At 49.4% G+C, this 15,647-nt stretch overlaps 1 protein-coding gene across 2 annotated transcripts in view; it reads right to left on the bottom strand.

Moving 5' to 3' along the window:
* LOC122540526 (uncharacterized) overlaps positions 1 to 15,647 on the bottom strand; it is a 35,918-nt gene that overhangs the window by 12,216 nt on the left and 8,055 nt on the right. For both annotated transcript variants that reach the window (XM_043676392.2, XM_043676391.2), the window contains exons 4-5: positions 13,046 to 13,302; positions 5,011 to 5,173 (exon numbers count right to left, since the gene is read on the bottom strand). In XM_043676392.2, coding sequence (XP_043532327.2) covers positions 5,011 to 5,173; positions 13,046 to 13,302 — 420 coding nt within the window. The remainder of the gene's footprint in view (positions 1 to 5,010; positions 5,174 to 13,045; positions 13,303 to 15,647) is intronic.

Raw genomic sequence — 15,647 nt, 5'->3', positions numbered from 1 at the left:
GTGATCTCCTGATGCCCCGATACCTTTATTATCGAGTGATCTTTGTCTGGAATATACTGAATAACTGAACCTCCACAACACTTGGGATAGAGAAAGACATACAATCCATGGAATCTGCTCTGTTCTTCGCTATATTCCTGATTGAGCTTTACACCAAACTCACTTTTTCAGCTTATCCCCTCGATCCTTTTGAAACCAAAAATCTCAGTCTTGAAAATAGTCAATGACTAAGCAGCCATGACCCTCTGGAATGCAACGCTCCCAAAATTTACAACCCTTTGAGTGCAGCAATTCCTCCTCATCTCAGTCACAAGCGATTGACTCCTTCTGAGAGAGCTTTAGATTCCCAACCAGTGGACACAGTCTCTCAGCACGCACTCTGTCCCAATGTGAGGGCACTTCTCAAACTGCTCTCAATCAGGTCTGTCTCAGCACAGGTTAGGATATAGTAGGCCCAGGATTGTTAGTTGGTCTGCTGCAGCAGCAGCAGCGATAATGGTCAGGTACTCCTGTACATTGATTTATCTTTATTGTTACACCAATGCTTGTATGTTACATCAAAAAGAACAGCATAGCCCATCCCTATCCTTCAGAACTTTGTGCATTTCATTTAGGTTCCCTCTCATTCTTCTAAACTCTTAAATGTAGAGTGTGGTGTAGGTACCAGACACAGAGCAGGATTGACAATAGATATATAAGAGAAAGGGTACATAGACCATGTGCCCATAGCCGAAAAATAGGCATTTAACAATTTCTCACAATTTGAAAGATACTCTGTTTTTCTGTTCTTCCCACCAGTGGAGCCAATGAGCGTATACTCGGCCTGGTACACAACTGGGACCTGTTCACCTGGCCTGGTACACAACTAGGACCTGTACACCTGGCCTGGTACACAACTAGGACCTGTACACCTGGCCTGGTACACAACTGGGACCTGTACACCTGGTCTGGTACACAACTGGGACCAGTACACCTGGTCTAGTACACAACTGGGACCAGTACACCTGGCCTGGTACACAACTGGGACCTGTACACCTGGCCTGGTACACAACTGGGACCAGTCCACCTGGCCTAGTACACAACTGGGACCAGTACACCTGGTCAGTCTCAGATTCCTCCCTCCCCTTCCTCGACCTTTCTATTTCCATCTCAGGCGATCCATCTTCCGCAATTACACTGGCCCCACCCCCCACCTTTTCCTCTGCTACATCGATGACTGTATCGGCGCCGTCTCGTGCTCCCACGAGGAAGTTGAACAGTTCATCCACTTCACCAACACCTTCCACCCCGACCTCAAATTCACCTGGACAGTCTCAGATTCCTCCCTCCCCTTCCTCGACCTTTCTATTTCCATCTCAGGCGACCGAATCAACACGGACATCTACTACAAACCGACCGACTCCCACAGCTTCCTGGACTACACCTCCTCCCATCCTGCCACCTGTAAAAACGCCATCCCATTCTCCCAATTCCTTCGACTCCGCCGCATCCTCTCCCAGGAGGACCAGTTCCAAAAACGCACAACCCAGATGGCCTCCTTCTTCAAGGACCGCAATTTCCCCCCCGACGTGGTCGACGATGCCCTCCACCGCATCTCTTCCACTTCCCGCTCCTCCGCCCTTGAGCCCCGCCCCTCCAACCGCCACCAGGACAGAACCCCACTGGTCCTCACCTACCACCCCACCAATCTCCATGTACAGCGCATCATCCGCCGTCATTTCCGCTACCTCCAAACGGACCCCACCACCAAGGATATATTTCCCTCCCCTCCCCTATCAGCATTCCGTAGAGACCACTCCCTCCGTGACTCCCTCGTCAGATCCACACCCCCCACCAACCCAACCTCCACTCCCGGCACCTTCCCCTGCAACCGCAGGAGGTGCAAGACTTGCGCCCACACCTCCCCCCTCACCTCCCTCCAAGGCCCCAAAGGAAACTTCCATATCCGCCACAGATTCACCTGCACCTCCACACATATCATCTATTGCATCCTCTGCACCCGATGTGGCCTCCTCTATATTGGGGAGACAGGCCGGCTACTTGCGGAGCGTTTCAGAGAACACCTCTGGGACACCCGGACCAACCAACCCAACCACCCTGTAGCTCAACATTTCAATTCCCCCTCCCACTCCACCAGGGATATGCAGGTCTTTGGACTCCTCCATCGTCAGACCACAACAAAACGACGGTTGGAGGAAGAACGCCTCATCTTCCGGCTAGGAACCCTCCAACCACAAGGGATGAACTCGGATTTCACCAGTTTCCTCATTTCCCCTCCCCCTACCCTGTCTCAGTCAAATCCATCAAATTCAGCACCGCCTTCCTAACCTGAGATCTTCTTCCCGACCTCTCCGCCCCCACCCCAGTCGGACCTATCACCCTCACCTTGACCTCTTTCCACCTATCACATTTCCGACGCCCCTCTCCCAAGTCCCTCCTCCCTACCTTTTATCTTAGCCTGCTGGACAAACTTTCCCCATTCCTGAAGAAGGGCTTATGCCCGAAACGTCGATTCTCCTGTTCCCTGGATGCTGCCTGACCTGCTGCGCTTTTCCAGCAACACATTTCCAACCAGTACACCTGGCCTGGTACACAACTGGGACCTGTACACCTGGTCTGGTACACAACTGGGACCAGTACACCTGGTCTGGTACACACCTGGGACCAGTACACCTGGTCTGGTACACACCTGGGACCAGTACACCTGGTCTGGTACACACCTGGGACCAGTACACCTGGTCTGGTACACAACTGGGACCAGTACTCCTGGCCTGGTACACAACTGGGACCAGTACACCTGGCCTGGTACACAACTGGGACCACTACTCCTGGCCTGGTACACAACTGGGACCAGGACTCCTGGCCTGGTACACAACTGGGACCAGTACACCTGGTCTGGTACACAACTGGGACCAGTACTCCTGGCCTGGTACACAACTGGGACCTGTACACCTGGCCTGGTACACAACTGGGACCAGGCCACCTGGCCTGGTACACAACTGGGACCAGTACACCTGGCCTGGTACACAACTGGGACCAGTACTCCTGGCCTGGTACACAACTGGGACCTGTACACCTGGCCTGGTACACAACTGGGACCTGTACACCTGGTCTGGTACACAACTGGGACCTGTACACCTGGTCTGGTACACAACTGGGACCAGTACTCCTGGCCTGGTACACAACTGGGACCTGTACACCTGGCCTGGTACACAACTGGGACCAGGCCACCTGGCCTGGTACACAACTGGGACCAGTACACCTGGCCTGGTACACAACTGGGACCTGTACACCTGGTCTGGTACACAACTGGGACCTGTACACCTGGCCTGGTACACAACTGGGACCTGTACACCTGGTCTGGTACACAACTGGTACCTGTATACCTGGCCTGATACACAACAGGGACCTGTACACCTGGTCTGGTACACAACTGGTACCTGTATACCTGGCCTGGTACACAACTGGGACCTGTACACCTGGCCTGATACACAACAGGGACCTGTACACCTGGTCTGGTACACAACTGGTACCTGTATACCTGGCCTGATACACAACAGGGACCTGTACACCTGGTCTGGAACACAACTGGTACCTGTATACCTGGCCTGATACACAACAGGGACCTGTACACCTGGTCTGGTACACAACTGGTACCTGTATACCTGGCCTGGTACACAACTGGGACCTGTATACCTGGCCTGATACACAACAGGGACCTGTACACCTGGTCTGGTACACAACTGGTACCTGTACACCTGGCCTGGTACACAACTGGGACCTGTACACCTGGCCTGATACACAACAGGGACCTGTACACCTGGCCTGGTACACAACTGGGACCTGTACACCTGGCCTGGTACACAACTGGGACCTGTACACCTGGTCTGGTACACAACTGGGACCAGTACACCTGGTCTGGTACACAACTGGGACCTGTACACCTGGCCTGGTACACAACTGGGACCTGTACACCTGGTCTGGTACACAACTGGTACCTGTATACCTGGCCTGATACACAACAGGGACCTGTACACCTGGTCTGGAACACAACTGGGACCAGTACTCCTGGCCTGGTACACAACTGGGACCAGTACTCCTGGCCTGGTACACAACTGGGACCAGTACTCCTGGCCTGGTACACAACTGGGACCTGTACACCTGGTCTGGTACACAACTGGGACCTGTACACCTGGCCTGGTACACAACAGGGACCAGTACTCCTGGCCTGGTACACAACAGGGACCTGTACACCTGGTCTGGTACACAACTGAGACCAGTACGCCTGGTCTGGTACACAACTGGGACCAGTACACCTGGCCTGGTACACAATTGTGACGAGTACGCCTGGCTTGGTACACAACTGGGACCAATATGAGTCTATCTGCCTAGCACAAGACTGAGGTCATTTTGTTTCTTTCTGTCCTAGGTACATGGGCATCACTGGCTGGCCAGCAATTTTTCTTTTGCCTATCCCTAGTTGCCCCTTGAGAAGGCCGTGGTAAGCTACCTTCTTGAACCACTGCAGTCCACCTGCTGGGGGCTGACCCATAATGCCATGAGAGAGGGAATACCAAGATGTTGGTTCAGTGATAGGCGATATAGTCAGGATGGTGAGTGGCAGGTGGTGGTGTCCCGATGTATCTGCTGCCCTTATCCTTCAAGATAGAGGTAGTCGTGGGTTTGGAAGGTGCTGTTTGAGGAGACTGGATGAGTTGTTGAAGGCACCTTGCAGATAGAAACCTCTGTTGCTACTGTGCAGCTGTATGTATCTCTCTGGCCTAGTACGGAGACCACCTAGAGACCATCATAATACGAATGTGGAAATAGCCAAAAACGACAGTGATTGTTTCACTAATTCCACACGTTAGTAGGTTCCTGGTTGATGGGAGGTTCTTGGTACATTACTGCGCTATACGTGCAACAGTCCTGTAACAAGGGGACTCCTTTAATTAAGCCAGAGTTGTCCCTCACTTGGACAGGTTTTGCTCATACAAAGAGAATCCTCACCTTCTGGTGATTGAGATTTGTGATGATCAGAGACTCACTGTCACATGCAAGGGAATGAACCCATTCCTCAAACCTGCTGGTCCGCATCACCCAGTGATGAAGCTCATCATACGATAATCGATAAGATTCATAACAACCTGCAAAGCTGTTCAGTAACTGCAGCCTGGAATTCAGAACAATGAGTTAGATTGCAAAGATCTAGAGAGACAGTGCAACATAAATCCGCTACAATGATTACTGGACACTAAAGGCAGAGAATAAAAGCCAGGGTTGTAATCCGTGGAATTGAGAAGGTGAGGGAATATTTCACTCCAGTGTTCAACACATGAAGTGGGACAGATGGGGTGGGGAGAGAGAGAAATTATTTTGATTGTTTGAAGTGTCTAAGGTGAGGGGCCTTAGTCTAAAAACTGGACCCAGATCTTTCATCAGTAAACTAAGAAAACATTCTTCTTGCAGAGGTAGATATTTGGAGTTGTCTAAATTCTGCAAATGACTCCAGGTCAGGCTTCCCAAATTATTGTGGTTCTCAAATTGTCAAACTCCCCCCCCTCCCGGATAGGAGGGAAGGATCGTCATTCACCCGTCTGTCAGTGGTTGCAACACAGTTTATTTGTAAAGGACCCTTTCGTTTGCAGATACCTTTACCCAGACCCAAATGAATTTATATTTTAACAAGGAGCCAATTCAACCACGCTTTCTTGAGTTAACAAAAAAGTGGTTTTATTCATTACTAAACTCCAGAATAAATAATGCAACACAAACAGTTTAGGAATGAGAATGATTTGGAGGAGCCGATTATGGACTGGGGTGTACAAAGTTAAAATTCACACAACACCAGGTTATAGTCCAACAAGTTTATTTGGAAGCACTAGCTTTCGGAGCACCGCTCTGTACCACCTGACTATCACCTGATGAAGGAGTGGCGCTCTGAAAGCTAGTGCTTCCAATTAAACCTGTTGGACTATAACCTGGTGTTGTGTGATTTTTAACTAGGAATGAGAAGTGAGTCTGAATAAATGGAATTGAGTCCGAAAAAAGATAATAATTAAGAAAGAATCAAGATCGATTTCTGAGTCATTTGTGAAGTCTAGTTAATAAAAGCTGTGGCTGTTACAGTTGATGGGAGCATTGACAGTGAGAGGTAAGCAGGAAATTTCAAGATGGAGAAAGTGAGGACTGCAAATGCTGGGGATCAGCGCTTAAAAATGTGTTGCTGGAAAAGCGCAGCAGGTCAGGCAGCATCAAAGGAGAAGGAGAATCGGTGTTTCGGGCATAAGCCCTCTTTCAGGAAATTTCAAGATGTTTGGTTTTACAGGTTGATTAAAATCCCTTCGCCCTGGTTCCTTTTAATAGTGAGTGGCTAGCTGCATTCAGTGTGAGAGAGAACATCTACCCTTTCTATACTTGCAATGCAGGGCTGTTTTCATTGCTGTTTTCAAAGCTCACTAGGTCACTAAGACATCAGGCCACTAACACATACAGACCAGGGTGTATCCGCACTATCAACTCCTCTACCTGTGTATTCTTGAAAGAGGGAAACACGAATATGTTCTGGATCAGTGGTACTGGAAGAGCACAGCAATTCAGGCAGCATCCAATGAGCAGCAAAATCGACGTTTCAGGCAAAAGCCCTTCATCAGGAATAAAGGCAGAGAGCCTGAAGCGTGGAGAGATAAGCTAGGGGAGGGTGGGGGTGGGGAGAGAGTAGCATAGAGTACAATGGGGGAGTGGGGGAGGAGATGAAGGTGATAGGTCAGGGAGGAGAGGGTGGAGTGGATAGGTGGAAAAGAAGCTAGGCAGGTCGGACAAGTCCGGACAAGTCAAGGGGACAGTGTGGAGCTGGAAGTTTGAAACTAGGATGAGGTGGGGGAAGGGGAAATGAGGAAGCTGTTGAAGTCCACATTGATGCCCTGGGGTTGAAGTGTTCCGAGGCGGAAGATGAGGCGTTCTTCCTCCAGGTGTCTGGTGGTGAGGGAGCGGCGGTGAAGGAGGCCCAGGACCTCCATGTCCTCGGCAGAGTGGGAGGGGGAGTTGAAATGTTGAGCCACGGGGCGGTTTGGTTGATTGGTACGGGTGTCTCGGAGATGTTCCCTAAAGCGCTCTGCTAGGAGGTGCCCAGTCTCCCCAATGTAGAGGAGACTGCATCGGGAGCAACGAATACAATAAATGATATTGGTGGATGCGCAGGTAAAACTTTGATGGATGTGGAAGGCTCCTTTAGGGCCTTGGATGGGGGTGAGGGAGGAGGTGTGGGCACAGGTTTTACAGTTCCTGCGGTGGCAGGGGAAAGTGCCAGGATGGGAGGGTGGGTCATAGGGGGGCGTGGACCTGACCAGGTAGTCATGGAGGGAACGGTCTTTGCGGAAGGCGGAAAGGGGTGGGGAGGGAAATTTGTCCCTGGTGGTGGGGTCTGTTTGGAGGTGGCGGAAATGTCGGCGGATGATTTGGTTTATGCGGAGGTTTGTAGGGTGGAAGGTGAGCACCAGGGACGTTCTGTCCTTGTTACGGTTGGAGGGGTGGGGTCTGAGGGCGGAGATGCGGGATGTGGATGAGATGCATTGGAGGGCATCTTTAACCATGTGGGAAGGGAAATTGCGGTCTCTAAAGAAGGAGGCCATCTGGTGTGTTCTGTGGTGGAACAGGTCCTCCTGGGAACAGATATGGCGAAGGCGGAGGAATTGGGAATATGGGATGGCATTTTTGCAAGAGATAGGATTGGAAGAGGTGTAATCCAGGTAGCTGTGGGAGTCGGTGGGTTTGTAAAAAAGGTCAGTGTCAAGTCGGTCGTTCCTTGGCCTCAGAAACGCCATTAGCCATGCGGCTGATGCAGCTACCACCCCCACGCTGATTGATGATGTCACTTCCGCCCCCATCATGGCCACTCCCACAGCCACTTCCGGCCCTCACATCATCGCCGATGCCACACGCTCAGTGACTTCCGCCACCCCTACTGCCGTGTCTGCCATCACTTCCGCCCCCACCAGCGCCACTCACCTGCATTCTGCTGACACGCCCCCCACAGACCCCACTGTCACTATCCCCACCCCCCAGAACCCCGAGGGGAACACTACCCCTGCTCATGACTCCACCCCCATTCTCCCCACCACCACACCCACTCCAGGTACTGGCTCCGACCCCACTCCCAGCTCTGGACCCACACCAGATCCCAGCTCCCAGCCCTGCCGAGTTTTCACCATCCCCCCAGATCTCCCCCTCACTGAGGACGAACGATCAGTCCTCAGCAAAGGATTCACCTTCATCCCCCTCCGTCCACGCATCAATTAATTTAATACACGCCATGACGTCGAACACTTTTTCCGCCGCCTCCGCCTCCGAGCTTACTTTCACAATGAAGACTCCCGCCCACCTTCCGAGGACCCCTTCGCCCACCTCCAACACACTGCATCCACCTGGACACCCCGTGCTGGCCTATTACCCGCCCTCGACCTCTTCATTTCCAACTGCCGGCGGGACATTAACCGCCTCAACCTGTCGACCCCCCTCCCCCACTCCAACCTTTCACCCTCATAATGCGCCCTCACCTTCATCCCCTCCCCCACTCACCTATTGTACTCTATGCTACTTTCTCCCCACCCCTACCCCCCTCTAGCTTATCTCTCCACGCTTCAGGTTCTCTGCCTTTATTCCTGATGAAGGGCTTTTGCCCGAAACGTCGATTTCACTGCTCGTTGGATGCTGCCTGAATTGCTGTGCTCTTCCAGCACCCCTGATCCAGAATCTGGTTTCCAGCATCTGCAGTCATTGTTTTTAACACAAATATGTTGCCTGGCCAGATTATCAATTTTTCCTATCATCATTTCACAGGCTGAGATCCTCAGAGGGGATTACAGTTCAGGTTGTATCTCCCCCTTTAAAGCTTCCTTTTGACACCTGCAGGTGTGACCTTCTAGAGTTCAACTCCAAATGGCCACAGGATTTATATCCACAGTTATGTCGGCTGTGTTAGTGTCTTTTGAACAGGACACATTGGAAGTTAAAAGGTTGACACGCCCTGTGGTCATGACATGTTCAACCAGTTGTTAATTTTAAATTTAAGATTGATAGATTTTTGTCAGTCAAGGACTCTCAGCAACATAGGGAAAGGGTGTGTATATTGAGCTAAGTCACAGAATAAGACACTTTGAATTATGGAACAGGCTTGGGGGGGGGGGCGGGGGGGTTACATGGGAATTGAGCCAACAAGACTGTAGTTCAGAGCAGACGGGGTTACAGCACTCAGTTACAGGTGAACAGACCTGGACCAGTCAGTTACCTTTCACCTTTTTGGAACCAAAATGCAAACAAACTGCTCCAGAGATTATTTGCATCAGTTCATACTGGCTGCTAAAAATCCCAGTTTCCCTTTCAGGAATAAACGCTGTGGGAACCACTATCATTGTTGCATTCAACAGCAGACAGTACACATATTCAACAAGAGTTTCTAGAAGGTTCTGTGCCAGTTCATGAGAAATCTTCTTGCTACAGAACGTTATGCTCCAGGGACTATGTTTTCTCCTGCCTTACAGGTAACCCTTGAGTCTTGCTGACACCATACTCTGCCTCTCAGAAACTAGTGTCCTGATCAGAGTGGTGCTGGAAATGCACAGCAGGTCAGGCAGCATCCGAGGAGCAGGAAAATCGACGTTTCGGGCAGGAGCCCTTCATCGGGAATGAGGCTGGAAGCCTCAGGTGTGGTGAGATAAATGGGAGGGGGGTGAGGCTCAGGAGAAGGTAGATGAGAGTGCAAAAGGTGGATGGAGGAAGGGATAAAGGTGATAGTTCAAAGAGGAGAGTGGAACGGATAGGCGGGAAGGGAGATTGACTGGTGGGACAGGTCATGAGGATGGTGCTGAGCTGGGGTAAAGTGGGGGGAGTGGAAATGAGGAAACTGGTGAAGTCCACATTGATGCCCTGGGGTTGAAGTGTTCCGAGGCGGAAAATGAGGTGTTCTTCCTCCAGACGTCAGGTGGTGAGGGAGTGGTGATGGAGGAGGCCCAGGAACTGCATGTCCTCAGCAGAGTGGGAGGGGGAGTTGAAATGTTGGGCCACGGGGCGGTGTGGTTGATTGGTGCAGGTGTCCCCGAGATGTTTCTGAAGTGATCTGTGAGGAGGCGTCCAGCCTTCCCAATGTAGAGGAGACTTCATCAGGAGCAATGGATACAATAAATGACATTGGTGTAAGAGGGATGTGGAAGGCTCCTTTGGGGCCTCGGATGGAGGTGAGGGAGGAGGTGTGGGCATATGTTTAGCACTTTCTGCGGTGTCAGGGGAGGATGCCAGGAGGGGAGGGTGGGTTGTTGGGGGGCGTGGACCTGACCAGGTAGTCATGGAGGGAACAGTCTTTGCGGAAAGCGGAAAGGGGTGGGGAGGGAAATATATCCCTGGTGGTGGGGTCTGTTTGGGGATGGCTGAAATGTCGGCAGATGATGCGGTTTATGCGGAGGTAGGGTGTAAGGTGAGGATGAGGGGGGTTCTGTCCTTGTTACGGTTGGAGGGGTGGGGTCTGAGGGCAGAGGTGCAGGATGTGGGGTTGAGATGCGTTGGAGGGCATCTTCAACCACGTGGGAGAGGAAATTATGGCCTTTAAAGAAGGAGGCCATCTGGTGTGTTCTGTGGTGAAACTGGTCCTCCTGGGAGCAGATACGGCGGAGGCGGAGGAATTGGGAATAAGTTTATTTATTGATGCAAATAAACTCTGGAGCAGTTTTTTGCATTTTGTTTTCAAAAGAGTGAATTGGGTAGGGTGGGAGGAGGTGAAATCGAGGTAGATGCGGGAGTCGGTGGGTTTGTAAAAATGTCGGTGTTGAGTCGGTCATCATTAATGGAGATGGAGAGGTCTAGGAAGAGGAGGGAGGTGTCAGAGATGGTCCATGTGAATTTAAGGTCAGGGTGGAATGAGAAACAGATATAATGTTTCAGATTCAGTGACCATTCTTCAGAACCCCTCTCTTCTCATCCACAACAGTGATAGGGTCACCCTCATGCTCAACTACAATCCAGCCAGCATCCACATAGAAAGAATCATGAGCTACCATTTCTACCACCACCCAGTTGGATGCCAGCACTCCCTTGCCAGTTTTCTGCAGCGATCATTCCCTCCAGGACACATTGGCCCACTCCTCCTCCACTCCCAACATCTCCCCACTCCCCATGCCATCACCCTCCACCTTACTATCCAAGGCCCCAGACACACCTTCCAGGTGACGCTGCACTTTACCTGCACCTCACTCAATTCAGTCTACGATATTCACTGTTCACAGTGTGGATTCCTCTGTACTGGGGAGACAAAACACAGACGAGGCGACCACTTTGCAGAACACTTAATTCATTTCCAAAAATGACCCTGTGCTTCCAACTGCCTGCCGCTTCAACACCCCACCCTGTCCCCTGGCCAACATCCCTGTCTCGGCCTTGCTGCAGTGTTCCAGCGCAGCTCAGTACAAGCAGGAAGAACGGGACCTCATTTACTGCTTGGGGACCTTGCAGCCTCACAGACTCAATATCAACTTCAATAATTTCAGGATCTGAGCACCTTCACCCATGTCCTTACCCCCAATCCTACACACCAGGCTTTGTCTTCACATGAGCTGCTACCACACACAACACGCTGTCAGCCACTAATGGTCTCCATTAGCAGCTACTCATTCTCCCAGATTAATCATTACCCAGTCCTTTGTCTGACCAACTGTCTTTCTCTCTATCTCCAATCTCCATCTCCACATGTTGTTTAATTCTTTTCCCTCCTCCAACACTTCTTTAGTATATATACAGTACCAACATTTCACTAGCTATAAAAAAAAGAAAAAAATTAATTCTGAAGAAGAGTCACTGGACGCAAAACGTTAACTCTGCTTTCCCTCCACAGATACTGCCCCACCTGCTGAGTTTTTTCCAGCAATTTTCTGTTTTCGGTTCCGATTTCCAGTTCTTTGGTTTTTTTGGATCCATTCTTAACTTTGCTGCAGCCAACCCAACGTGGCTCAGCAGTTAGCACTGCTGCCTCGGAGTGTCAGGGACCTGGGTTCGATTCCCCCCTCAGGCGACTCTCTGTGTGGAGTTTGCACATTCTCCCAGATGTCTGTGTGGGTTTCCTCCGGGTGCTCCGGTTTCCTCCCACAGTCCAAAGATCTGCAGGTCAGGTGAATTGACCATGCTAAATTGCCTGTAGTGTTCAGGGATGTGTAGGCTAGGTGGGTTAGATATGGGAAATGCTGGGTTACGGGGCTAGGGTTGGGAGTGTGTGTCTGGGTGGGCTGTTCTTCAGAGGGTTGGTGTGAACATGATGGGCTGAATGGCCTGCTTCCACACCACAGGGATTCTACGATTCTAAGGCACGGATGTTCAAATAAAGAAGGGCAGTATTTTCTCGCTCCTATATCAGAGGGATTATGGATTTGGGAGGTGCCCCATGCAGGACTGAAACAAATTGGGGATCCTCACCCCAGGAATTGGTCAAAGCACCTTGGGCTGCTTGCTACAGTAAAGTACAAAGTTGTTGTCAAAGAATATTTCAGGTAAATTTGAAAGGCCTAGGAACAAGAGAAGTTACTTTGGGATGGGCATGTTGCAGGATTTATCCAGTGAGCCTGGTTACTGGATTAAGCAAACAGCCTGTGGGAAATTAGTGACAAAGTAATTCCAAATCACCAAACCTAGAGACAGGGGATAGGGAAGACACTGGACAGACCTCATACCCTCACCCATGAAACCCATGTCCTTCAATTTACAACGGGGTCCATTTCATGATGGGGTGAAGTGGGTCATTTAGTGAAAAGTAAAGGGAAACTTGCATTTGTATATCGTCTTTCACAAAGTACTTTACAGCCGTTAAAATAATGTCTAGTCACCATTGTGTTGGGAGCACAGCCAATCTGTACACAGCAAGATCCAACAATTAACAATCAGAAGAATGGACACTCAATGTGTTTTTCCGTGTTTTGTTGACGATTAAATTCTGGCTGAGGGTTTAATAGGTAACGGTTTGTTCCAGCCATATTGCCAGGGACCCACAGACAGTAATCAAGAGACTCACCTCTCCTTGGTGTACATTTTCAGTGACTGGAGTTTGCTGCTTAAGACCTGAATCCTCCCTCTGTCTCTGGCTGTTACCATGTTGTCCACCTTCGCATTATTCTGCTCTGTGCTGCCCTCTGGTGAAAAGCGATGGCTAAAGGTGCCCCTGGATAATTCATAGTTTCGGAATGTCTCCGACTGTCCCTCAGCTCCAGCAGACTGACCCCCAAGACTCTGCAACAGGTGAGAGAGCCGGCAAATCTCCTGGTGCTGCTTCTGAAATGAAAGATGATGGATATGTGTTTGACTTCTCCATCCTCCACCATTCCTTAACCAGGCATCATGGTAGAGAAAATAAATCACTGGGATCATGGGTGATCTGCAGCATAGGAACAGGTGGAGGCCATTCAGCCACTCGAGACTGTTCCATCATTCAATGAGATCACGGTGGGTCTGTGGGCCAACTCCAGATACCTGCCATTGGGGCACATCCCTTAATGCCTCTGTTTAACATAAACATCCAAGGCTGATTTTAAATCAACAATTCATCGAGCATCTACTGCAATTTGTAGAAGAAGGGAAGGCAATGGCAGAGTGGTATTGTCACTGCTCTGTTAAATCAGAGATCCAGGGAAAGTTCTGGGGGCCTAGGTTCGAATCCTGCCATGGCAGATGGTGGACTTTGAATTCAATAAAAATCTGGAATTAAGATTCTAATGATGACCATACAACGATTGTCAGGGAAACCCCATCTGCTTCACTAATGTCCTTTCGCGGAAGGAAGCTGCCATCCTCGATGTGACTCCAGACCCACAGCAATATGGCTGCCTCTGTGTGGCAGACTACTCAATACATGCTGGCCGAGTCAGTGATGCCCTCATCCCGTGGATGAATTAAATAAAAGAGTTCCATCCTTCAGTGTAAAAGTGCTTCCTAACATCTCTCCTGAAATATCTAGCCCATATTCTCAGACTATTTCTCTACCCTGTATCAGAATGTCATTTACCTCACTTAACTTCATATGTTGAGTTACCCAATTAAAAAAATCTATTCATCCCTATTCAGTTCCACTGATCAGAAATTGCAAGCTTTAAATATTGATTTTTCAATTGCTGCCCTCTGTTTTAATTTGGCTGTGTAGGCTCATTAGAGTGAGAGTGTGGATGTTAAATCACTTAGAGTGAGAGTACGGGTGTTATATCACTATCTGAGTGAGAGTAAGCGTGTTATATCACTGTCTGAGTGAGAGTACGGGTGTTATATCACTGTCTGAGTGAGAGTACGGGTGTTATATCACTGAGTGAGTGAGAGTATGTGTATTATATCACTGAGTGAGTGTGTGTGTGTTATATCACTGTCTGAGTGAGAGTATAGGTGTTATATCACTGTCTGAGTCAGAGCGTGTGTGTTATATCACTGTCTGACTGAGAGTACGGATATTATATCACTGAGTGAGTGCATGTGTGTTATATCAATGTCTGAGTGAGAATACGGGTGTTATATCACTGTCTGAGTGAGAATACGGGTGTTATATCACTGAGTGAGTGCGTGTGTGTTATATTACTGTCTGAGTGAGAGTACGGGTGTTATATCACTGTATGAGTGAGAGTACGCGTGTTATATCACTGTCTGAGTGAGAGTACGGGTGTTATATCACTGAGTGAGTGAGATTATGGGTGTTATATCACTGTCTGAGTGAGAGTACGGGTGTTATATCACTGAGTGAGTGAGAGTATGTGTATTATATCACTGAGTGAGTGTGTGTGTGTTATATCACTGTCTGAGTGAGAGTATAGGTGTTATATCACTGTCTGAGTCAGAGCGTGTGTGTTATATCACTGTCTGACTGAGAGTACGGATATTATATCACTGAGTGAGTGCATGTGTGTTATATCAATGTCTGAGTGAGAATACGGGTGTTATATCACTGTCTGAGTGAGAATACGGGTGTTATATCACTGAGTGAGTGCGTGTGTGTTATATTACTGTCTGAGTGAGAGTACGGGTGTTATATCACTGTATGAGTGAGAGTACGCGTGTTATATCACTGTCTGAGTGAGAGTACGGGTGTTATATCACTGAGTGAGTGAGATTATGGGTGTTATATCACTGAGTGAGTGCGTGTGTATTATATTACTGTCTGACTGAGAGTATAGGTGTTATATCACTGTCTGAGTGAGAGTACGCGTGTTATATCACTGTCTGAGTGAGAGTATGGGTGTTATATCACTGAGTGAGTGCGTGTGTGTTATATTACTGTCTGAGTGAGCGTATTGGTATTATATCACTGTCTGAGTGAGAGTAGGCGTGTTATATCACTGAGTGCGAGCGGCGTGTTTTATCACTGTCTGAGCGAGGGTATGGGTGTTATATCACTGAGTGAGTGTGTGTGTGTCATATCAATGTCTGAGTGAGTGTACAGGTGTTATATCACTGTCTGAGTGAGTGTACGGGTGTTATATCACTGTCTGAGTGAGTGCGTGTGTGTTATATCACTGTCTGAGTGAGAGTATGGGTGTTGTATTGCTCCCTGAGTGAGAGTATGGGTTTTATATCGTTGTCTGAGTAAGAGTATGGATGTTATGTCATTGTTTGACTGAGCATGGGTGTTATATCATTGT

This window comes from Chiloscyllium plagiosum, unplaced genomic scaffold (genome assembly GCF_037043375.1).
Source record: "Chiloscyllium plagiosum isolate Xiang-an unplaced genomic scaffold, Cpla_swu_hap1 HiC_scaffold_29, whole genome shotgun sequence".
NCBI lineage: Eukaryota > Metazoa > Chordata > Chondrichthyes > Orectolobiformes > Hemiscylliidae > Chiloscyllium > Chiloscyllium plagiosum.
Note: the sequence above shows the minus strand (reverse complement) of the source record. Positions and strands in the feature narration are given on the sequence as shown.